General features: G+C 41.5%; 1 protein-coding gene across 1 annotated transcript in view; it reads left to right on the forward strand.

Annotated features, from left to right (window-relative positions):
• Positions 1-25,940, forward strand: part of DCN (decorin) — a 67,199-nt gene that overhangs the window by 27,467 nt on the left and 13,792 nt on the right. The window contains exon 3 of the mRNA XM_061639583.1: positions 5,041-5,153. Within this exon, the coding sequence (XP_061495567.1) occupies positions 5,041-5,153 (113 nt within the window). The remainder of the gene's footprint in view (positions 1-5,040; positions 5,154-25,940) is intronic.

Here is a 25,940-nt window from a genome sequence, read left to right on the forward strand (position 1 = left end):
CCAGGCGTGAAACCCAACCGAAATGGATCCAGATAATCGGTCTCATCTGAGAGTTTTACTTGGTATTTCAATTGTCCCCCCACCCCCATTTATTGTAAGCTGCCCAGAGAACTTGTATAGAATTTCTTTGTGCATATAATTCCCACCAATGTCCCTGGCATGGCATGTGCTAGCTCCTGCTAACTTTTATCAAAAAGTAGGGTAATTATGTCTCTGCTGTCATTACAAATAGACATATTAACAATTGCAGAATGGAATACCCTGTTCTATTCTCTATCAACATTGAAATTCCTACCAACAGACTTCCTCTGCTGATTTGACCTGAAATGGCAAACAGAACAACAAATAATGCTTGCACCGCCCCAGACTAAATTATATTAGAAAAGCAAGAGTGGGTGATAGCATTATTTAATTAGGTAAGGTTATTTAATATGGAATAATTTTAATTCCATTACTTAACCTAAGGTACATATTTGAAAACAGTCTCACAAGTATTTTTAATTTAAAATGTCTGATGCCGTTTAGGCATCTATGGTTTAGCAGAAACAAATCTGTTCATAAAAACCACACCCGGAATATAGCTTCAGTTTTAAAAAGAAATGGAGATTGAAACTGATTATGTAATTTCATTTTAAAATGTTGTTAGCTTTTATAAAGCCAATAATCCAAACATTTTAGACGAGGATAAATAGAACACTGATATGCAGAAAAGCCTAAATTCTCTTCTTTAATTATACTCTGATGTTTTACTCATTACAATCAGTGAGAGCTCTTTACTTTAGTAGAAGAAGGATACAAGTCAAATGAAGAATGTTTTTGGCCTGACTTCACTGATTATATACAATTACTCTCTTCAAATGTATGACAAGGAATTGAATCCAAACGTGGCCTTTTCCCAAGCATTTTATATTTGCTGAAGTCAACAGAACATGGTATTTGGAAAGTTTTCAAGACTAGGTCCCTGTCTTCTAGCATACAGAATTACAGTTTAAGATCTAACTGACCATAATTAGAACATGGTGGACTTAGAATATGAATCAATTAGAATATGGCACGGTTAGTGGGCAGCCACGATATGTTGATACTAAATGGCCTCAAACATCTAGCAGATAGTGGGGAATTTACTTTCATTTCCAATCGCAGAAGTAGTGTAATCGATTATGCTATAATATCAAAACAATTACTGAGGTTAACAATTAATTTTGAAGTGGGAACCAGACAAAATAGTGACCATCTTCCCCTTATTTTTCTATGCCATATTTCCGAAAAATTCCGTTTAACTTCCGAATATAACCCGACTCTAAACAACTTGTATTTTATACACAAAAAGACGATCTGGACTGCTCACCTAGGTTTGAGGATTGCAACCTTTCTCAATTCCCCACGGGCCCTGAATTTCCGTGAACGGATAATGAAGGATAATAATTTATACACCTGCCTTACTGATTACGCCCGATTACTCTCTTACCTAAACTCTATCCTGACACCTAAAACATCTAGAGACAGGCATAAACTAAGTACAAATCCCAGATGGTTTGATAGTGAGTGTTTAGAGCTTAAACGGCAGCTAAGGAGTACCTATTTACAATACCGACAATCAAACTCCGAATCTCTCCCCCCGGAATACTATGCCATAAAAAGAAAATATAAGATGACCCTGGGCAATAAGAAAAGACTGGCTATACAGGAGGAGTGGAAATCCCTAATTAGCGCCACTAGGACCAAAAATATGAAAAAATTCTGGTCAATCATTTCTACTTCTTGGAGATCCATACCTTACACTCCATGTAACATCCCCCCTCAAAAATGGGAACGATATTTAATGGAACTTTATGAAGATAGCCGACTCAATTCCCCAAACCTCATTAATCCCCTAGATTTCTCCAACCTCCCTCACTGGCCGCCTGCCACATGGAGGGAAATAACTGACCTGATTGCGGGGTTAAAACCAGCTAAGGCCCCTGGCCCAGACAACATTCCGCCGGAACTATTGAAAAATTTTCCCGACTGGTGGGCACCGATACTAGCCAACATTTTTACTAAAATAAACAACACTGGCTATTTCCCAGAGGTTTGGCGAGAAGCAATAGTCGTCCCAATTTACAAAAAAGGAGACAGAGAGGATCCATCGAACTATAGGCCCATTAGCTTACTATCTGTCATTGGCAAACTATATGCGTCCTATCTAAAAGTAAAAGTAAATAACTGGATGGAGGAAGAAAACACACTAGGAGGCGAACAGGCCGGATTTAGAAAAGGAAGCTCTGTCCTTGATCACTGCCTCCTGTTAAACTTCCTTGCAGAAAAATATATGAAATGTAGGGGCAATGGTCTTTATGTAGCATTTGTGGATTTAAAATCCGCTTTTGATTCTATTCCAAGAGATCTCCTTTGGAGTAAACTAGCAAAATCCTCAATTGACAAAAGACTACTCTTCCTAATTCATAACCTTCACCAACATACCTCCCTGCGGGTTCGCTGTGGACGCGAGGGAGGCCTAACAAATTCAATCCCCACTAGCAAGGGGGTAAGACAAGGCTGTACGTTAGCTCCCCTCTTGTTTAATCTATTTTTGAACGACCTTAATTCCAACTGTTTATCTAGGGATTTCCATCTGCCCAAAATTGGGAGTCAACCCTGCCCCCTTCTTGTGTACGCTGACGATGCAGCTCTACTTTCCCTTTCAATGGTTGGTCTTAAACAGCTATTAAGAGCTTTTATGTCCTACTGTATGCAAAACAATTTAGTTATAAACTACCAAAAAACAAAAATTCTAGTTTTCTCAAGGCGCAGAACTTTAGGTACATGGACAGTCAATGGACAGCAAATTGCTTTGGTCACACAATATAAATATCTAAGTATCACCTTCCACTCGTCGCTGAATTGGGCTACGCGTATAAAAACCGCTGTCGCACTTGCACGTATCAATGCTAAAAAAATTCTCCGTTTCTTTTTTTATAAAGGAGGAAGGTATCTACCTGCAGCAATTCAGGTCTTTCAAATAAAAATCATTCCGCAACTACTGTTCGGAACGCAAATTTGGACCCATGCATTTAATTCTTCAGTAGAATCAGTTCTTTCCTCCTTTTTACGTCAATTATTGGGCATACCCAGATGCGCTCTGGCGGCCGCCCTTAGATTAGAAACTGGCCTTCTTTCCGTCGAATGCCAAGCGTGGCAGTTGGCCTCCAACTACTGGGCCAGAGTATCCTACGAACAGCTCCTGGGATACTTAACCAATCTTTGGAGCGACCCCTTTACATCAAGTTGGAACAAAAACATTAGGAGTAAACTTTCCTCGATAGGCCTATCAGTTGAATATCTTTCAACTCAAACCTTAACTTCGGCCAAATTTGCTATCCGAACTCGTCTAAAAGACATAGATTTTCAAACTGCCATAACAGTGGCGAAAAAAATCTGCTCGCCTATACATTTTAATCTGAAGTTTGAGCCTTTCAACTATGCTCCGTACTTGGACTTTCTTGTAGTCCCAAACCTGCGTCTAGCTTTCACCAGGGCCAGATTTAACTCCCTTCATTCTGCATTATTGTCAGGGAGATATCAGGGAATTCCATATGACCAACGTCTGTGCCCTTGCGGGAAAGGCAACACTGAAACACTTTCTCACGTAATGCTGAATTGTCCCATTTATGACCATTTACGTTCCAACTTTTTAGCCTACATAATGGAAAGCATTTCTTCGATGGCCCCCAATAACATGATTTGTTACTTTGTATCAGAATCCAATAAAGAAATCACACTGAGAGTTGCTAAATTTGTATATACTGCACAACGACTACGCTCTGAAGTTCCCTCAGGTTAGCCTGTCTTTCCTGTATAAAATAAATGGAACTGAACGATGTAATTTTACGTTATTTTACCTCTGTCCTAAAGTTAAACTCATTTATATATGCTGCACAACGTCTGCGTTCTGAAGATCTCTCAGGTTAGCCTGTATCTCGTGTATATGATAAATGGGACTGAATGTTGTTATTTTATCTTTGTCTTAAAATTTAGCTGTCTTGTATCATTTATGCCTAAAACTGGACGGGTTTTTGACCGCAAATAAAGATTTGAGATTTGAGACTTGACATTGTATAAAAGAAAAGCTTGTTTGAAGAGGTGAGGAAGGGAAAACTATTCCACCTCAGTGAAGTGGAGGGAAATGTCAGTAGGGTTTGGCCTCATTCAAAGTACAATAGGATAAACAAGAGATAGCCCTGATCATTGGCTATTCTTGCTAGGGCTGATGGGAGCTGTAGTCCAACAACTTCTGGAGGGCACCCTGAAATAAACCGTTGGAAGAATTCCTTTTGTGGTTTGCAGAACTCACTGATGGGAGATGCTGCCAAGACACAAGATGAAAATGGGATCACAATATTTAGATGAATTGTTAGAGTATCTGACTGTTATTAACAGCTAAAGATTTAAGATAGCAAAATACATACTTAAGATATTTTTACCCTTGGTGGTAAGATTTCCCCTGAATAAGAAAAAATGTATGAAATGAAACAGAGAGAGGTCTGTCTATGGTCTAAACCTTCAGTGAGGGCATTAATTATGATCAAAGGCAGAATACTGGGCTAGATGAAACACTTGTGCTTCAGAGTAGCAGTTCTTACAAATCTTTGCAACTTTTAGGTTATGAAACCTAAAAATTAGTTGCTTTCTTGAAAGAATAAAGGTATAGGTAACTATTGACCTTCTTTTAAGCATCTTTATATGCAATTTGATGTAGTGAAGGCTGCAAACTTGGATGGCTTTAAAAGATTGAACAAATTCACTAACGATAAGATTATCAATGGCTACGAATCATGATAGCTACGTTATCCCTACACTGTCGGAGGCAGTATGCCTCTGAATACCAGTTACTAGGAATCACAAGTGTGTGTAGGGATGATGCACTTAGTTCCTACTGGCGGGCTTCTCATAGGCATCTGATTTGCCACTGTGAGAACAGGAGTAGATGACCCTCTGACTGATCCAGCAGGACTTTTCTTATATTCTTATGAACTGCTTATTTTTAAAATCCCATTACAGATCTGGATAAAGTTCCAAAGGATCTTCCCTCAGATACTACTCTACTGGACCTACAGAACAATAAAATCACTGAAATAAAAGATGGAGATTTCAAGAACTTGAAGGAGCTTCATGTAAGTTATAGTGAATTATACACTCTGTTTTAGTCATGACTGATTAGTCCCAGTAGGTCAGTGACACCTGGAATAACATCTACCTTGCTACTGGTACTATATAAATATTCTATATGTAAAAGATCAATATTAAGTTGTAGGTTGCTGTTATTACTAGTAACAGTAGTAGTAGCCTACTACTAGTAGCCTAATAGTAGGTTCTGGTTTTGGTGTACAAAGCCCTATACAGCTTGGGACGAGGATACCTGAAAGATTGTCTTATCCCTTTTATACTGAGTCGATCACTGCGCTCTGTAGGTGAGGGCCTCCTGCAGATACCATCTTATTGGGAGGTCTGTTCTGCACAACATAGGAAGCAGACTTTTAATGTTGTGGCACCTACCTTTTGGAATTCCCTCCTCTTAAATATTAGACAGGCACTATCTCTGTTACCTTGTTGGTGCCTACTGAAGACCTTCCTCTTTCAAAAAACCTTTTAAGTAGAGACCTTGTCTGCCTCTGTGCTAGAATTGCTTTTTAAGATATTTTTAAAGCTTTTTAAAAAAAGACGTTTTTAAAGTTGTTTTGTGTTAAGATGTTTTTAAATTTGTTTTGTGTTAAGATGTTTTTAAAGTTGTTTTATTGTAAAATGTCTTTAAAGATGTTTTGTTTTAATATATTTGAATTTTTTTAAAGATGTTTTAGTGTTTTTCATGTTTTTGTTTGCTGCCCTAGGCTCCTACTGGGAGGAAGGGCGGGATACTAATTTAATAAATAAATAAATAAATTATTTGTGATCATCCTTCGTGATGGCTGCACTTACACCTGTGCACACCAACTGGCAGGGGAAAAGGGATAGAGAAAATAGGATGTCTATGAACCCTTAATATTTTTGTTTAACTTCATGAGAGGTCTGGGTACACTTCCAAATTCCCTACTAAGCCCTCCCTGAAAGCACCATATGAGTTATCCATTCTGGGCAAGGGGAATATAGGAGGCATGCACAGACGTCACATTTATGGATGTTCCTGGTTTTCTCCTCATCCTAGTTCTGAAAGTTATAAATTACCTGGTTTTATTTCCAAATGTGTAAGCATGCATTATGAATTCCCCACTGTTCAGTTTTTTTATCATTCCTGAATTTTGTACAAAGTATCATCATCATCATCATCATCATCTTTATTTTTACCCCACCCTTTTTCCAAAGCTGGAACTCATAAAAGACAAATACATATAATAAAAACATACAAAAACCTGCATTTAATTAAACTATATACAACATTAAAACATTTAAACATACAGTTAAAATGGTTAAAAACAGTTTAAAGATAGTGCAATTAAGGCAGTAAAACAATACTGCACACCTCTTAAATGCTAAGCATCTTCTATTCCAAAGGCATGTCGGAATAAAAAGGTCTTTACCTGCCGACGAAAGGACAGTAGGGAGGGGGCCATTCTTGCCTCCCTCAGAAGAGAGTTCCAAAGCCTGGGGGCAGCCACCAAAAAGGCCCTATCCCGCGTCCCCACCAATTGTGCTTGTGAAGGTGTTGGGACTGAGAGAAGGGCCTCTCCTGAAGATCTCAGGTTCCGGGCAGGCTCATATAGGGAGATACGATCTGACAAATAGCCTGGACGTAGGCCGTATAGGGCTTTATAAGTAATGCGCATGCACAGTTTACTTCAATTTTCAGTTCTTTCACTACATTTATGTCTTGTTCCTCTCTACATTACCAATCTGCATGTCTATATTGGTGGTTGTTGTTATGTGTCTTCAAGTCAGTTATGACTTATGGCGACCCTATGAATCAGCAACCTCTAATAGCATCTGTCATGAACCACCCTGTTCAGATCTTGTAAGTTCAGGTCTGTGGCTTCCTTTATGGAATCAACCCATCTCTTGTTTCGCCTTCCTCTTTTTCTACTCCCTTCTGTTTTTTCCAGCATTATTGTCTTTTCTAGTGAATCATGTCTTCTCATGATGTGTCCAAAATATAACCTCAGTTTCATCATTTTAGCTTCTAATGATAGTTCTGGTTTAATTTATTTTAACACCCAATTATCTGTCTTTTTCACAGTTCATGGTATGCGCAAACCTCTCCTCCAACACCACATTTCAAATGAATTGATTTTTCTCTTATCCGCCGTTTTCACTGTCCAACTTTCACATCCATACATAGAGATCAGGAATACCATGGTCTGAATGATCCTAACTTTAGTGTTCAGTGATACATCTTTGCATTTGAGGACCTTTTCTAGTTCTCTCATAGCTGCCCTCGCCAGTCTTAGCCTTTTTTTTTATTTCTTGCCTTCTTCTGATTGTCTCCATTTTGGTTAATGACTGTGCCAAGGTATTGATAATCCTTGACAAGTTCAATGTTCTTGTCAACTTTAAAGTTACATAAATCTTCTGTTGTCATTATTTTAGTCTTTTTGACATTCAGCTGTAGTCCTGCTGTTGTGCTTTCCTCTCTAACTTTCATCACCATTTGTTCCAAATTTGTTTCCAGTAGAATGGTATTGTCTGCATATCTTAAATTACTGATATTTCTCCCTCCAATTTTCACACCTCCTTCATCTTGGTCCAATCCCGCTTTCCATATGATATATTCTGCATATAGATTAAACTAATAAGATGATAAAATGCACCCCTGTCTCACACCGTTTCCAGTTGGGAACTAATCGATTTCTGCATATTCTGTCCTTACAGTAGCCTCTTGTGCAGAGTATAGGTTGTGCATCAGGACAATCAGATGTGTGGCATCCCCCATTTCTTTTAAAGCATTCCATAGTTTTTCATGATCTACACAATCAAAGGCTTTGCTGTAATCTATAAAGCACAGGGTGATTTCCTTCTGAAATTCCTTGGTCCATTCCATTGCCCCCACACAAGGAAGACTCGTGACACCAGACTGGTATAATGTTATATTTATTAAAATATAACATCGTAAATCAAATGCAATACAGCCAATTATTCAAATATCCAACTCTTCGGGCAGGTGAGGCTAAACCTAACAACGAGGGATTACACCCTCACCTTCTAAAGGCATCCATTCACGTCATTACATAACCCAAGAGTCAAGGACGTGTGTGAATTCCTCCCTCCTTGCTCTTGGAGCCAGCTGTGTGGTTCCAACCTCCACACCATGGCCCCGCCATACAGGCGTTCACCCTGATGTGCAAGCAGGTCCCACAAGGACACAACCCAGATCGCCACCAGACACCAAGCCCTGATGGTTCCCTGTGGAGTGCCCCTTTTTCAGGATGCCTTAACCGCCTAATTTTAACCCCCATATACCTCACCTGCCCGAATTCTATGCCACAAGAGGGGATCAGCTTAAGCTTGGTCCCCTCCACCCAATGAAGATAACAAACCCCTTAATCCCCCCATAAGATCCTCCAAAAAAAGTCACACCCTTGCTCAGAAAGATGACCACCGTCATGACGAAACAGATGTGGGGCATGGAACTTAATCCTTTCATGAGGAATAACTGCCCCACCCAAGGACAAAACTAGCTCCCTTACCTTCCTATTAACCCATTTCCTAGATCTATCTATCTTATTGGGGTGCAATGCACCCCTCCAGATCCTTCTAACAAGCATTTCGGACCATACAATTATAAGATTGGGATATACGCGGATAAGCCACGTGAGATCACGCGTAACTTTCAGCAGCAAATCCAACGCAGGACGCTGCACCAAATCATTTTCTCCCAAATGAATCAACACGATGTGTGGCCTATTAGCAGAGGACATGATTCGGCACATGGCAGGCAATGACGCATCCCATAACATGCCCCTCCGTGCATCCCACTGAACCGTAGCTGAGGCCGACAGCTGCAGCTGTGTGCCCGGAACAGAGGAGGATGCCCTCCGGTGAGCCCAAAACAAAATTGAGTGGCCACACAAGACGATCCTCACAGGAATTGGGATGTTTGTCAAACCTATGGGAAACAAAAACAAATTCCTCTGTTAAAACCTGACATAAGACTTGAATGCATCGGAAAGCCACCTGCCAATCGCCTGTATATCGCTTATACTCATGCCCACGAGGGCCGCAGCAATAGCCGCACCAATCCGGAATGAATGCAGCCCATAGACTCCAACAGCGCAACCACTGGCCAACAAGGCCCGCCGAACAACGGCCCAAAATTGAAACTGAGTCAGGGCAGTTACATCTGCATGTAGAAACAAATAACGCTGGCCCGCTGGCCGAATGGATAAGAATTGCCGCATTGCAGACACAGGGCACAATACTGGGATCTGGCATCGTTGTAAACCACGATACTGCCACGGCCGTTTTGATCGGTCTTAGAGACACGCAGGGAGAACCTCACTATATCCGCACCTAATGTGCAATCGCCAAAACATAAGGCTCGATTAGTCACATCACGCTTAGAAGGGGCCAGTATTTCACTAGGGCGAAAAGCACCATAAAACATCGTCAGAGTTACTGCGGCGAACAGGTGCGACTCATACTGAGATGAGCATAAAGAATTAAATAGTGCCAGGATCTGGAGGAGGACATCGGGCGTGATTGGCCTCCTCCGGCCAGTGGACCTGGGACCGGAACGCGACCAACCCTCAAGGACCTTTCTGACCCTAAAATCTACAGAATGATCCGGCAGCCCCCTTGCCTTGGAGTTAAAGGCTAGCGCCGAGAGGTGGCCGGCAATAGTAGAAACAGAATTATTGTGCCCTTTTAAATGTATCGTAAACTGCAATAGAGGCTCCACAGGAATAGGCCACTCCAACGGCAGCTCCGTGCCCATGCGAAAAGTCGAAAGGAATGCAGCCCATAGACTCCAACATCGCAACCACTGGCCAACAAGGCCCGCTGAACAACGGCCCAAAATTGAAGCTGAGTCAGGGCAGAACCATCTGCATGTATAAAGAGATAACGCTGGCCAGCTGTCCTGAAACACAAACAGTGCTGCATAGCGGAAAATGGGCATAAGTCAGGTACCTGGCAACTATAAAGAAGCAAAACTGCCATGGCCCTTTTGATCAGTCTTACAGACTTTTAAGGAGAACCTCACTAAATCTGCACCTAACGTACAATCGCCAAAGCATAAGGCACGATAGGACACATCGCGCTTTGAGGAAACCAATAATTCACTAGGGCGAAAAGTACCATAGAACATCATCAGAGTTACTGCGGCGAACAGGTGCGACTCATACAAGATGAGCACATTGACCTAAATAAAGGCAGGATCTGAAGGAGGACATTGGGCGTGATTAGCCTCCTCCGGTCAGAGGCCCTAGGAGCGGAACACGACCAACCCACAAGGACCTTACTGACCCTAAATCCACATAATGATCCTGCATTCCTCTTGCCTTGGATTAAAGGCCAGCGCCGAGAAGTGTCAAGCGATAGTTATGACAGAAATAAGTTTTTGCCCTTTGAATACAGCATAAATAGCAGAATACTTCCAGAACACGTGCCCACGATGGCAACTGTTGCAGCTGCTCCTGTATGAAAGAAATGTAATCCTTAAACATAATGGCCTTGTGAACAACATAGCAATAATCAAAACTGAATCAATGCGTAGCCATTGATACATGAAAAGATAGTACTGGCCCACTGGCCTGAAAGAGAGAAAGGTCCCTCAGCGAACCAGGGACAGAGAGGGCGATGGGCAGCCCCTCAGCTTCACCACTCAATCACAAGCCCACTGGTCCGACTTAAGCATATGCACTGACAACAGCACAGCAATATAAGCGCAGGGCTCAAGTATTACAATGACTTGCCCGGAAAACTAATTTTACCAGGGCAAAAGGCGCCTTAAAATTATTGGTAAGGCCACTGCCCAGGATAACTGGCCTGGAAGAGGGGGGGCACTAAGAATCATCGAAGGCAGGGACATCAACAGTATAACAGGGGCCACATAGGACCAGGCGGTCTCAGGGTGGAATGCGACTAGCCTCCTTTGGTTTTCATAAAATGGGTTCTTGAATGCATTCGGCCTGAAAATTAAAGAAAGAGGCAAAAAGGAGGCAGGATATATTCCCAACGGTAATGTCCTGCCCTCCTTAGTAGAGCATGGGATGCAACAAGGTGTACATCATTCATACATGGGAGGGGGGATGGCCTCATAGGATCAGGCGACATTCGGGTGGAATGCAACTGTACTTTGCGGAATAAACGCATGCACAAGGCGCATAGCTCAAATCACGTTGAGGTTCTGGGGATTTACCACATAACCATAGCCAAGTGCTGCACTAAACGTATCATGCGGATCAGAAGGGCAGAAGGCCACATATATACCGCAAGCACTGTCGGAAAATAGTCAGAAAACAAATTCTATTGTGAACCCCAGGCACCTTAAAAGCAGCCAGCCATTATTCGGCACACCCAAGATCCTGAATTGACACCAAAATACCAACCACCGACTGCATCAAAGCTTACCTACAGTTCAAGCTACAGGAGCAAGTCCTTTGTTCTTGAAGAAAGAATGGCCGTTGAAGTCACATCTGGCCAGCAGCACTTGCACAACCCAGTAGAAGTGATCAGGATCTAGACGACAGCCTGGCCATAACACAAAAGCCCACACAACCTATGCAGGTTTCCCACAGAAGGTTCTTCTTCATATGATGTAAACAAGAACTGCCATCCCGACGTATGAATGAATGTGAATCGAACAGGTAGCAGCGCCTAGTATGCACAAGACTGCCATGAAATAGATGTGATTGAAGAGGGTACCTGTATCTTGTGAAACAAGCAGTATACTATTCATATTTTAGGAATGAAGTTAAATTGAATTAAAAATGCCTTGGAAAAGCTTCATGATATAAATATACCAAATGCTATAGGAGCAGTTTAAGCAAGAACCAATAAGCTATCATTCCTAAAATAGGCATATTTTATATTTCATTTAGCTATTTCAGGGATAAAACAAAGCATTTAAAACTACAGGCAATATAATGCCTTAAGCAATCAACATATTAAAACATTCCTGCTACACTCCTGCTATAGAAAAACTATTGTTATAAGCTTATTAACTACTAGAGATCCATAAAGAAAATTACAGTTAAGACTTAATCACTCAAAAAGCAAACAAATACTGATTTAGCAAACTTATATATATATATATATATATATAATTATTTACTTATTTATTTATTTATTTTTCCATTAACCTTAACGTATTGGCTCTCCGAAAGCCACAACAATGACTTCACCTGGCTGTAGAGCATTTCCTCTATGCTTGCATAGCATAAATTACCTTTCTCTGAATCACACTTATACATATTTTGAAGCCAAATAAGAAGTCAGAGATGTGAAATTCCAATGAACTCACCTTAAAATAAATTATCTATTGCCCTTTAGATGATATTACATAAGCATCTATACTTTTTCTCCATGCACAATACATGCAACAAAATTATGAAGCTAAATGATCAAGAACAGCATTTTAAAAACCAAAACATGAATGTAGGAGTACAAACAGAACTAAATATAAAATAAATTGATATGGGGAAAAGCAATAAACAAAAGGAACGGGTGTGTGTGTTAAATTTACATATATATCTATAAATATATTAAAATGAATTCATGTATTTATCTATTTATTTATTTAATAATAAAAATATATATCTATAATTATCCTAAAATTAAATTATGCTATTATCAATTGATTTAATAATCATAAAATTGTATGATATATAATAAATTAATAAGACAAAACAGACACCCCACCACCCTTTGAAGCAACTCACACCTCCCCCATGAAAGCGGCAAAAGGAACAAGAGGGGGTGCAAGGGGAGGTGGTAAACGACCCAACTTCCCACAACACCCAATAAGGGGTGGGAGAATTACAGCGCAGGCTGAATGGAAGGGGGGGCTTGACAGAGGATACCAACAAGTGGGGGGTGCTCGTGCAAAATGCCTCGACAAATCCCAGTCCAGCAAGGCCCCAGTAGGGCGCAATGAAAGGCCCTTAAAACAAATGGGGGGGAGGAATGGTGCTGGAACGCACTATCAAAAGGCCCTCTCCAACAGACCAGCACAAAACATGCCGCTCAAAAGGCCCCCCCCCAAAAAAAAATTGGGGTGGGGGAATCACTATAACTCACAAACTATCGCAGAGCAAGCAGCAAGATTTTAAAAACAAAACAAAAAAGAAACGCTTGCCCGCAGTTTTTTGAAACTGCCTGCTATCTACCCGCTGACCAGCTGACGGGAGGGGATAAAAGGGGAAGGAAACGGCACCCCAGGCTCTAAATAACGCCGGAGCAGGCAGGGAGCAAAACAGGCAAAGAAAAACAGACACTGACAACAACAAAAGCCAAGCAAGCAACGCCTGCCTGCTATTACACAGGGAATTTATTCACCCGTAGCACAGCTGAAGCGGGAATGAGGAGAAAGAAAACACACACACACACTCCCTAACACACTGGGGTGGCATCTATGAGGGAGCAAGTGAAGGGGAACACGCAGCTAGGAAGGTGGGAAAACCGCCACAAACCAGCACCGACTCTGTAACAGCCCAGCTGCATCGCTGCAACGGGAGGAAGGAAACACAGGAACGAAGAAATCCAATGAGGGAAGCTGAAGCAATCCAACAAAAGAGCCAAGTGCAAGCGTGCCGCAAGGCGAAAAAGGCAAGCGCGGGAAGGACGGAGCAGCCTTATATCTGCTGCTCCGCGCCTTCATCTATTGGTTGATTGATCTCACATGGCTCCTAACTCTTGATTCTAGAATGTTCACAAGCCTTCCCTGTAATTATGGTGAGGGCAAATACGCCCCTTAAAAGGAACGCCATTATCCAATGTATGTTTCTGATATGATTTCTGGTGCCTTTTCCCTTTCTAAATCCAGCTTGGATGTCTGGCATTTTTTGCTCCATATATATGTTGAGACCCTTTGTTGTAGAATCTTGAGCATTACTTTACTTGCATGGGACATTAAGGCAATAGTTCGATAATTACTGCATTCCCTGGGATCCCCTTTCTTTGGAATCGGGATGTATATCGAATGCTTGCAGTCTGTGGGCCATTGTTTAGTTTTCCATATTTGTTGACAATTTTTTGTCAAATTTTTGGACAGATTTAATCTTAGTAGCTTGTAGCAACTCTATTGGCATGCCATCTGTTGCTGGTGATTTGTTTCTTCCAAATATTTTAAGAGCAGCTTTCACCTCACATTCTAAAATTTCTGGTTCTTCTTCATACGGTTCCTCCATGAATGAATCTGTCATCATTGCATCTCTTTTATAGAGTTCTTCAATGTATAGCTTCCATCTTCCTTTTATTTCATCTCGGTCAGTCAGTGTGTTCTCCTGTTGATTATTCAACATCCCTACTCTTGGTTTGAATTTCCCTTTAATTTCTCTAATATTTTGGAATAGGGCTCTTGTTCTTCCCATTTTGTTTTCCTATTCTATTTCTATACAGTAACTATTGTAATAGTTCTCTTTGTCCCTACATACTAGTCACTGTATTGTTGCATTTAGGGTTCTAACCATGTTTCTATCTCCTTTTGCTTTTGCTTTCCTTCTCTCTTTAACCATTTTAAGAGTTTCTTCAGTCATCCATTGAGGCCTTTCTCTCTTTTTAACTAGAGTTATTGTCTTTTTGCATTCTTCCCTGAGAATGTCTCTGATTTCAATGCATAGTTCTTCTGGTTCTCTGTCACCTAAGTTTAAAGCCTCAAATCTGTTTCCTATTGGATCTTAACACAGCAAAAAAGCACACTTAACACATTTGCACTTGCAGTTGTATCAAGGTTTTTTTTAGCAGTCAATTATAGGTATGCACACCAGTAAATTCTGTGCAAGAAAAACTTTGACACAATCATATATACAATGAAATTGAGGTTTGTTTATTTATTGCAGCATTTGATCAATGCACAAATGTGCATTGGTGACATGGGAGGTGGGAACATGCAAATGAATTAATGACACTGAAAGCTGTAGCAAATTGTGCATGCTTCAATTCTAGAATTAATTTTAGAGCTTCTTTTCATGGAATTCAGGAGGAATGGGATGCAGGTCAAAGAGAAACCACAGAAAAATAAAGGAATGGAATGGGGAAGTCCCTCTCAAACTTATTACTATTTCCTATAACAGGCCCTTTTGCTGCCTCCAGTTGTGGGAATGTGAGGAACTAGGCAAATAGGGTGCCATAGTGCCTTGTGACTGTGGCAATCCTTACATCTGGGGGTTATGTGTGTATTTGGACTGGATCAGGCCCACATTATTTTTGCCATAATGGGAAAAATGGTAGAGAAAATAAATGCCAACATTATAGGATAAATGAAATGGGCTTTACATCACACATGCCCAGTGATCCAAGTTGATAGTAGTTCATGCCCTGAAATCAAACCATAGTTCATTTGGAAATCTTTTGATATGGTTAATTTTTTCCTAAAACAAATGTATACCATTTTACTCTGGCTTTTTTTTTTGGAAAAACCCTTTCCCATTATTGTTTCCTCACTTTCAAAAGAACATTGTTTCTATTTAATGCAAAAATAAAAGTTAATAAAAGTTTTGGAACAGGGCTGTTACGGGAGTTCACCTGAACCTGGCTTGAAAATGTACCATGAAGATTTGAGACAGCCTCCCTCAAATGGTGGGCCGAGTATCCCAATCCCTGAACATCCTCTCTCTACTTGGATCAACATCTGATCACTCTGAGTGGACATTCTGTATTCTTCTTGTCTTCCCTTTCCCCCCAACACTTCCCTACCTTGCTTGGACAGAGGCAGCGGAGCCAATAGCAACAAAAGACTGAAAAGAAAGCCTTCTCTTCCCCTCCCTCCCTCCCCTCCCTCATTTCATCTAAATGGTAGGGTGTAGTGTATTAGTTGTTCATTTGAGAAAAGGAATGATATATGATATTAACTTTTATGATAGAGTTACTCTTTTGTGTTCTAGTTCTGATAGGAAATAGCTTCTACCTGAGATAGTTCCTGCTCTATGGAAAACCTGTTTCTATTTCAAAAGCTCCAGGGGTTGTTTGAAAGATAGAAATGCAGCCTATCACTCATGATGAATGTGAAATAGCTTGATGGAGTGATGCTGGTGGATGACACTGAAAAGAAAGTCAAAGAATCCACTTTGACTGTCCCAATTTAAAAAAAATCAATATATTTCACATATAGCAGATGTTTTACCAGTTCCTCAGCTGTCACTTAAAAGGGCAGTGGTACCTATTACAATTGTTGCAGGAAACACCGATGTTACACTATAACAGTAAAATAAATATATGTGCAGTGCATGCATCTTGGTACATGCATCTGGGAAATCAGATTGGCTTATGTTTCTCAGAGACAAGTACAAGAATATTTTACTTCCATACTTCATGAGTTTCTTGCAGCAATCATAATATTTTCATACTTAATTGCCCCGTGGTTTGAAGAAAATTATGTCATCCAAAGGACTGATGCTAAGGGTGTCGACAAATTATATCCATCAGTTGTGCAACAATTGTAGATGCAACTACTGAGGACTTCACCTTAGAGGTATTCTGAAGCATACCAAAATGGGATTTGAATGAAAGGATTAAAAATGAGTAAACCCCTCTCCTGTCCCTGAGGAATTCTGTGAGATAGCTTTTGGTAGCCTGTGGATTGCTGTCTGGGGATAGAAAAGAAGGAAGACAGAGCCTGATTTACAGGACTGCACAGAGGCCTCCAGGTGCCAGTGAAGTTATTGGTCTGTGGCAGTACCGATAGATTTCTGCACAGGCTACAGCCTTCTCAGTATAGATGAAGTCTCATTTACTGGCCCTGCCTGATGGAGCTGGGTTTATGTGGGTCTATGGAAAAGCCTATGACACTCAGGTCACACTCTCTGTAGATGTATCCTGAGAAATAGGTGCTGCTCTCAAGTATATACAGTTGCACACTGTTAGCACTGTACATTAATGCCCAAGAGCATAAATGGCTCTGTGGAGGCTGCATTCTGCATAGAAAGAGGCCCATGTGGAGTAAAAGCAACACAGCAGGCCACAGCTCATGCAGAGGTCTTTAGGTTTTAAGGTGGGTTGATCATGTCAATTACTGACACTGCCCCAAGCAGAAGAGCACACTCACATGTTGTGTGTGTGTGTGTGTGTGTGTGTGTGTGTGTGTGTGAGAGAGAGAGAGAGAGAGAGAGAGAGAGAAGAACCAAGATATTATGGTGAAACCAACAAGAAATCCTGTGGCTTAACTTCTCCATCCTCAGCTTAGGGAAAAACAGCAAACAGTAGAATTCTACTACCTATTGTATTAAAACTAAGTAGTATATTTGTGGCTGCTTTTGAACCAGACTCAGAGCAAAATAATCATTCAATTTAATATGATTTGACTGTTCAGGCTGAGTGTTTCTTACTTTTTAGATGGATTACTTCCCTTCCTCCTCACCCTGTTTTACAGAATTACCACAAAGTATGCACTGTTACTTGAGATTAAGCATAGTTGGACTGAGTGGGATTAATTTCCAAGAAAACATACGTTGGATTGAGCTGCAGGAGTCTACATGTATACTACCCATCAGGGAGAAGTATATAGAATGAGATAAGGGCAGGGACTTGAGTGACTTCTTTGCCCTGTATCTTGGCAGTTTACAGAGAAACTAAGCATAGGAGATGGTTGTTGAAATCTTGTGCTGCCCTTGGGTAACTGTGAAATCTTTAGGGAAACATATAGCCCTGCCTCCTGCCAGGGACTGAATATCATGTCCAAAATTAATGTTTGGACACTTTTGGCACGAACTCCATGCAAGACTGAACCCAAGATGACTCAGACAATTAAAAGTACAAAATACAAAATCCAGAGAGATCCCACCAAGACTATTCATATAAGCTGCTGGGAGAACATTTGTGTTAATAACGGTTGCTGCATTCTTTTCTTTTTGAGCTCCCCCAAACTGTTGGAGAATTTTACATTGTCCCAAGATTATTTTGTGAAATGCCCTCCTCTACAGGCAAATGACGCCTTGCTCACTGCACAGCTGATGAGCAGGGCATGGTTGCAGATGGGGGTGAAGCCACTGCTTCCATCTTGCAATGGGGCAATGTCGCGCGTCACGCCTGTGATGTGAACACGACACGCAGCATGGAGGGGTGGAGCCTATAGGACTATTTAAGTCCAACCACCCCTCCTACCTTCCTCTTTGCTGCGCGACGCCCACCCTGCCCTCCCTCTTTTACGGTGTGCCTAGGGGGTTGCTTCAGGGCCAAGTAGGAATTTTTATCCTGCCCACCCTCGTTGGTGGGCAGGTTTTTTGCCTGCTCCACACCATGGGAGTGGGATGGAATCGGGTTAGGGGGCGTTGTGATTAATAGGCAGTTTTGGCTTATTCAACTAATTTAAATATTTGACAGGTCAATGTGCTCCAAGGCTATGCATCTTGCACTGGTGCGGGAAGGGAAATAGGTAAGGACAGCTAGGTGGCCCCCTTAGGCACCTTTGGAGGTGATTGGTGGTTCCAGAGGCCTGTCTGTCAGGGCAGAATATGGGCTGCTTCTGGGGCCAACTTATCTCATCTACCCAGGGGTTATACAGCCCCGGGCGGGGATGATGTGGGAAGGCCCCCCTACTCACCTACAAGGTGTGGCCGGGGTAAAGGGTAAGCAGATGGGCTTGTCTTTGCCCCAGAAGGGGCTGGTCACCCGAGAGCTGTGTGGCAAGCTATTTGCTTATAGATAGTTCCCGCACCTAGATTTCCCTCTGCAGGTCACTTTAAATTGGGTTTGTTTGCTATAATTTTAAATAAAGTGGCCCTTGTTCAACCCAAGCTGATGTCTCTGTGTTTTATTTCACTCCTCAGCTGCAAATAGTATTTTGGGCCCAACTATTGTTTACTACTATTTTGTTGAAGGAAGCAATGAACTTGGCCTTTACATATTCCATTTTTCTTCTCTAAGACCACTATTTCCTTCATCCACCAATATGAAGTAACAATATAGTTCCATTCAGTATTAACTGAGCTGAAATTCCTCAAAATTTATTTTCCAATTGTTGAAGAATTCTCTCCCTCCCTCCCCCCAAAAGGGAGATCATTTTCACTTAGCACTACACTGAAAAATGTACATGAACATTATGTTTTAAAATAGTAAGCATTATTAAATCTCCTGACTAAACCTAATATTGCTGTACTCCTCCCTGGAATATGTCAGGATGAACACTGGTTTAGAAAATGTTAAAATAACAAAAAATAAACAATATCTATTGCCTAGAGCAGGAGTCGCCAACATGGTGCCCGTGGCCACACATATGACTGAGAGGCCTTCCATGTTTCCCACAGGGTCTGCTCTTCCCACCCACTGAAATTCTGTTGTGGACAATAGGATGCAGTGTCTGCTTAATTGCAGTGTGTCTGTGGTGACCACAACAGTTTCTTCAGTTTGTAAATGTGCCCACGGGGCCAAATATATTGGCAGTTCCTGACCTAGAATGAAAAGTTCAATCCAATTACAATGGCCAGGAGAGTCTATCATGTAGAATCTGGCCTATGGATGCCATCAGCTGGCCCTCAGGGTGATATCAGGAATGGAGGAGTTGGGGCAATGCTCCTTTTTCCTCCATTCTGGACAAGAGTGGCTCCATGTAGTTTTAGTCCACCTTTGGTTAATATGCTTTGGAGGGAGAAGTTTATATGGAGGCGAAAGTTTACCTGCAGCTGGTTTAAATGGATAGTTTTGAATAAACCATCAGTTTGTACTTGCATGTCATTTCTTGTATTTTTTTGTTTATTGCTTGGTGCTTATGTTTGATGTGTGGTTTTTTTAATCTTTATTCTGTGAGCTGCCTTGGGAGGGCAATGGCTCCTGAAAGGTGGGTTAGGAATTTGTTTTAAGAATTTAAAAAAATCAAGGCATAAATTTCCTCTCATTGTGCCTTTATTTAAAGTAGTGGAGAGTGAAGGGAAAGATACATTTCTGATCAACTCCTCCACTAAATAACTCATCTTAGGATTGGTACTGTGCCTAGTTCTGTGGGAGGGGTGACTAAAGGTGTGTGAGACTATTTGAATAGATGAGTGGCTAGTGAAGTAGGTGTGCAACACCGGATTAACTTATGCCAGGCTGGAATGTGTGTGTGTGGACTGGGTGGTGTCCCTCTGCCCAGCCTTCTCTGCCTCTGCCTGCAATGTGATGCCAGGATCACTCTCCTAATGCAGAGCTCACCCTTCCACCTGAGCACCTCCTTCCACCCATGTGAGTGGGAAGAAATGCTAGTGGGATCCCCACTGGTGGTAGCCAATGCAAGGCCCTTAAATGGCTTTACAGGGAGGGGGAGGGCTGAGCCGACCTGGGATCCATTGGATCCTAAACTGGCCCCACTCTCATGTGATGACTTCAGCTCTGATCTGCGTCCAATTGTGGCACCAGATTCAGGCTGACACAGCAATATCACAGCAGATAAAGAGTGGTGAGCATCCAATTCGATATGTAGAAAAAGGGGGTCAAAGACCAGAATGCTGAAGTATTTTATAGAAAACTGGTTTTATTGTGAGATTTTTTTCAAAAAAGCCCAAACTGGTTTTATTGCAGAATATTTTTCAAAGAAGCCCAACTCATTTCAGCCTGTAATCACAGGCCTTCATCAAGGGATAATGAACTTTTACAATGGTTAACTGAACAATTTTGGTCCTGTATTGCACTAATAACAATCCTCTTATACAGTATACAGTGATTACAGGCTGAAACGCGTTGGGCTTCTTTGAAAAATATTCTGCAAAAAAACCAGTTTGGGCTTTTTTGAAAAAAAATCTCGCAATAAAACCAGTTTTCTATAAAATACTTCAGCATTGTGGTATTTGACCCCCTTTTTCGACATACTGACACAGCAATATAACTGTCCTCACCTTCTGTCCTGGCCGCCATGGCAGATGCATTGGTGGGTGGCCCTGCTACTCTGTAAACCCCCCTGGGTTGGAGAGAGGGAGTTAGGATTGTTCCTTAATCCAGTTGCTGACCCTTGCCTACAAAAGGTATTCTGAGATTCCTGCTGTGTTTGTGTGTGGGAAGGGGATGTTGTTGTTTGGCAGTCTTTGCTTGTGTTGGCATACCAAGATAAACAGAACAATATCAGTAATGTTCAGAGATTCTTATTACAATAGACTGGCTATTTGTCTGTCAGTGGCAGTTCTTGTAGCTCTGAGTTGAAGACTTAGAAGTATGTCCACAACTTCTAAATGAACAGTAAATGTTTTTGGGAGAGGCTTCTTGCTAACACTGCTGAACTGTGAGTGACCTCCTCCTCTCCTAAATCTGGCCACTGCTGGCTATTATACAAAATTAAAACCATACACATCTATTGTATACACAGCGGACCCATCTGCAAAACATACCTCCTGTTTTACTGACAATGAACAGGAAATTAAACACACTAGGGAGAAAATACACAACATATGAACTGTTCAAAATTATAGTTTCTCCTTCTTTGCTTTTCCTTCATGCTTTCGCTCCCTGCAGCTGTTCATATATTTTGTGATCTTTGCGAATGTTCAGCTTTTCCTCTCACAAGTTTTAAAGATAGCTGGCATAAGTTTAATTATGAAAGGATTTAGAATGGCTAGAAATCAAAACATAGAGAGATGGACCATCTGTTTTCCCATTCTTACAGGCAAGATAATGCATTCAGTGAGCAAATATGCTCTACAGCTGTGTATCAGTGATCAAAATAATAAGGGAACATTATTCCTGAATAATTATTGCTTTTCAAACATCTCAAAGCACTTCCCAAATGCAAATACATTTCATATCATATTTTTGTGTGTTTGATGAGGAAACAGGTACACAGAACAAAAGAAGGTTCACATAATGCACTAGGGCCACATAACTGCTACTGTGGTCCAGCTGTTTAGGGTTTTAATCCAAGCCCTGAGTTTATGCCCTCATTAACTTTCTACATGGCAATGGGCAAATCAGTGTCTTCCCTGCTTCACTTTCCCTGCTATTCTTGAAGTGAATGCAGCATATATACAATACTTGGCTACGGTCTGAAGGCACATGGGGCTACCACCTTGCTGAAGCTTAGCAGATCTGGGTCTGGAAAGTGGCTAGATGGGAGATGGCCTGGGAGCCACATGTATGCTGCCTTGGGTTTCTATGATGAAAGAAAGGAAGATGGGGCATAAATTAATTAATTAAATAAATAAACTATACTGTGGTTGCAGTGAAGCCTTGCCATAAAGAGCGCATGTGTCAGGAAGGAGAGAGAAGAGATAGAAGATTAACCCTGCTACTTCCCTGTAATTAATAAGCTGGTTACCTATCTGAGTCTAGAAGAGGAAAGAGACTGTGTATGTGTGTGTGAGAGTGAGTACGCACCATTTAAAAAGTTCCCTTTAAAGTTCACTTGCTGATCTATTAGTTGTCCCCATCTATTTTAGCAGAACTGTTTTCCTTCCCAGAGCTTGGAAGTAATTTGCTACAAGTAACGAATTCCTTGTAATTCATTACTTTTTTGAGGAATGAGTGGGTAGTTCCTTTACATTTTGATTGTAATAGAACTAGAAGTAATTTTATTACTTTTGAGGAGTAATTGTAATGTTTCCAGCATTACTTTTGGGCATTACTTGTGGGGGGGTAAGCAGGGGAAGTCTTCTGCTCCTCTGATTTCTGGATGAAAATCATAATGCCGTTGTATAAATCTATGGTGCGGCCGCATTTGGAATACTGTGTACAGTTCTGGTCGCCTCATCTCAAAAAGGATATTATAGAGTTGGAAAAGGTTCAGAAGAGGCCAACCAGAATGATCAAGGGGATGGAGCGACTCCCTTACAAGGAAAGGTTGCAGCATTTGGGGCTTTTTAGTTTAGAGAAAAGGCGGGTCAGAGGAGACATGATAGAAGTGTATAAAATTATGCATGGCATTGAGAAAGTGGATAGAGAAAAGTTCTTCTCCCTCTCTCATAATACTAGAACTCGTGGACATTCAAAGAAGCTGAATGTTGGAAGATTCAGGACAGACAAAAGGAAGTACTTCTTTACTCAGCGCATAGTTAAACTATGGAATTTGCTCCCACAAGATGCAGTAATGGCCACCAGCTTGGACGGCTTTAAAAGAAGATTAGACAAATTCATGGAGGACAGGGCTATCAATGGCTACTAGCTGTGATGGCTGTGCTCTGCCACCCTAGTCAGAGGCAGCATGCTTCTGAAAACCAGTTGCTGGAAGCCTCAGGAGGGGAGAGTGTTCTTGCACTCGGGTCCTGCTTGCGGGCTTCCCCCAGGCCCCTGGTTGGCCACTGTGAGAACAGGATGCTGGACTAGATGGGCCACTGGCCTGATCCAGCAGGCTCTTCTTATGTTCTTATGTTCTTATGTGCCTCAAACGGGGCTTCTGTGCAGCGTCGCTCTTCCCTCGTGCTCTGTGGGTGGGGAGGAGGTGATGAGGGAGGAGGTGGAGAGTGGGATGGGGTGGAGTGGATAAAGCAATGGTTTAAAAAATGGATGGTGGTGGAGAAGAATGGAGTGGAGGGGGAAAGGAGCCAGAGGGCAAGAACATGGATAAAGGAGGAGAAGGAGGCAGCAGCAAACTGGAGATAAAAGAACTGTGGAGGTGAAAGATGACTCTGTGTGTGTGTGTGTGTGTGTGTGTGTGTGTGTGTGTGTGTGTGTGTGTGTGTGTGTGTGTGTGTGTGTGTGTGTGAATACTGTGTTTGCACTTGGCACACAAAGTGGCCTCCACCACTGTCTCTGGCTACTGTGCTGCATTTGCAGTATTTTAATTTTTTTGCATCTTGGGCAAAAATGTTTGCTTGGGTGAGTGTCCCTTAGTTGGTGGCAGGGCAAGGTCTGGGAGGTGGTTAAGTGAGAGAGATTATGCTGGCTGGCTGAGTGGGGGGGTTGCACTTGGTTTGATGTACAAAGTTCTGAGTAGTGGCCTCAGCCTCCCTCCCCACCACCCTTACCAGAGGAGAGACCACCATTGCTATCTTATGGATAAAAAGAATTATTCTACTACCTCTGTATGTGTGTGTTTATTTTTAATGTTGTTTTAGGCTACTTAGATGTGCAGCAGCCAACACCAGCACCTTTTAGGTGTTTTTTTTAAAGTAACTAAAATGTAATTGTAGTGATTACTTTTGAGAAAAAGTAATCAGTTACCTTCAGAGCAATTGTAATTGTAATGGTAATCACTACTTTTTGGGCCATGTAATTGTAAATGTAATGTATTACTTTTTAAAAGTAATCTTCCAAGCTCCATTCCTTCCTCCTCACAGATGACTGACTGCTGCCACCAGCCTCCCTCTTAGCCACTGAGGGAGAAAAGAATAGACAAAACAAAAATTCCTCTTGAGCATGTTCCTCAAGAGCGTTTACTTTGGAAGAGTTCAGCTACCTTCTGTAACTTGAAAGAAGGGAATGTGAGAGAGATCTGGACTTCGAGAGAAGTGCTTAGAGGGATGAACCCTGTATTGAGCAAAATAACATTTTCCTGGACTGAGTGACACCAGTTTTCATATACCCCATGTATTTAAAGCACATCACTTCCTGCAAAGAATCCTGAGAACTGTAGCTTACCACTCACTGAGCTACAGTTCCCAGCACTCTTAACAAACTACAGCTCTTAGGATTCTTTGGGGGAAAGTCATGTGGTTTAAATGTACTTTAAATGTACAGTGTGTATGCAGCTGTTGGCTGAGCCCCTAGTACAAATGTAGTGCAGCAAAGAATGAGAGTTTTTTCCGGGGACTGGGGAGGGAAGTCAGGGTATTGTTTAAAAAAAGACAAACAGCAATAATGCATTTGTGAACTAAGATGCTGGAAAGTGAATGGGGGGAGGAATAGTTTTGTGGAGAAGGACTGCATTATCTGACTTTACAAAATGATGGCAAAGAAGCAGAAGCAATAAATAATTGCTAAAAAGAAATGTGCTTGTGTCAATGACTGGATGGAAGTCATATAGATACTCTGGATCCTTATTCTAGGGACAAACTATGTACAGTATTACACTAAATGTGTGATTATATTTAACATATCTGTTTTGTGGTGTGTATTTTTTAAATAGCAGCTATGGGAGTGACTCAGTCAGGATCAGGCCTGTAGCATGCATGATGGGAAGTCAAAACCAAATAAACAACTTGGGTGGAGTTTCTTTGGGTGGAGCTTCATATACTGTGACATATGAAAAGTTAAGCTTTTCCTGTGCACTACGGTCCAGATCCCAATCAGACAGACACCCTGTGGCTTTTATTATTATTATTTTAAACCCAGACAGTGTTCTGCCTTCACTGTTGGAGACAGTATGCCTCCGCAAACCAGTTGCTGGGGATCACAAGTGGAGTGTTTTTGTTTTTGTTACAAGTTACACAGGCTACCCAAACCCATGTTCCCTGAATCATACACTTAAACAGTTCCTATTACAGAGACAGAGATTAAAATAATTCCTTATATGGAATATAGATGGGTGCTAGGAACCAGATAAATATCAGTGAGGCCTACTACATGCCCTGAGGAAAAAGATGGAATGCCAATGACTGGGATTTGGACTAACGTGAAAGTTGAGAGAAAGGAGAAATAAGAAAGGCAGGGGAAGAAAGGGGGAATGAGATGCTAGTAATTACCTGTCACAAGAGAAGGAATAGATATAATTGGTTCCCTAATTTTCACTATGACCTACTGACGCACAATGACAGCAAAGGTCCCTAACAAATGCTTCGCTGTTGATTTGTGTGGTATGGAAGTACCTGATGGTTAGCCACAATTGGATTAATCCAGTTGTGCCTCCTGTAACAGTCCCAACAATCTAAGCAGCTCTTAGGCTTCCTTTGTCCTGATAAGGTTCGGGTTTAGTCTAGGGCTTGGCATAGCAGATTCCACCCTGGCTTCCTAGACACCCTCCCAATAAGTTTCAAAAATAGAAA

The sequence above is a fragment of the Rhineura floridana genome, chromosome 8, assembly GCF_030035675.1.
Source record: "Rhineura floridana isolate rRhiFlo1 chromosome 8, rRhiFlo1.hap2, whole genome shotgun sequence".
In the NCBI taxonomy this organism is placed as follows: domain Eukaryota; kingdom Metazoa; phylum Chordata; class Lepidosauria; order Squamata; family Rhineuridae; genus Rhineura; species Rhineura floridana.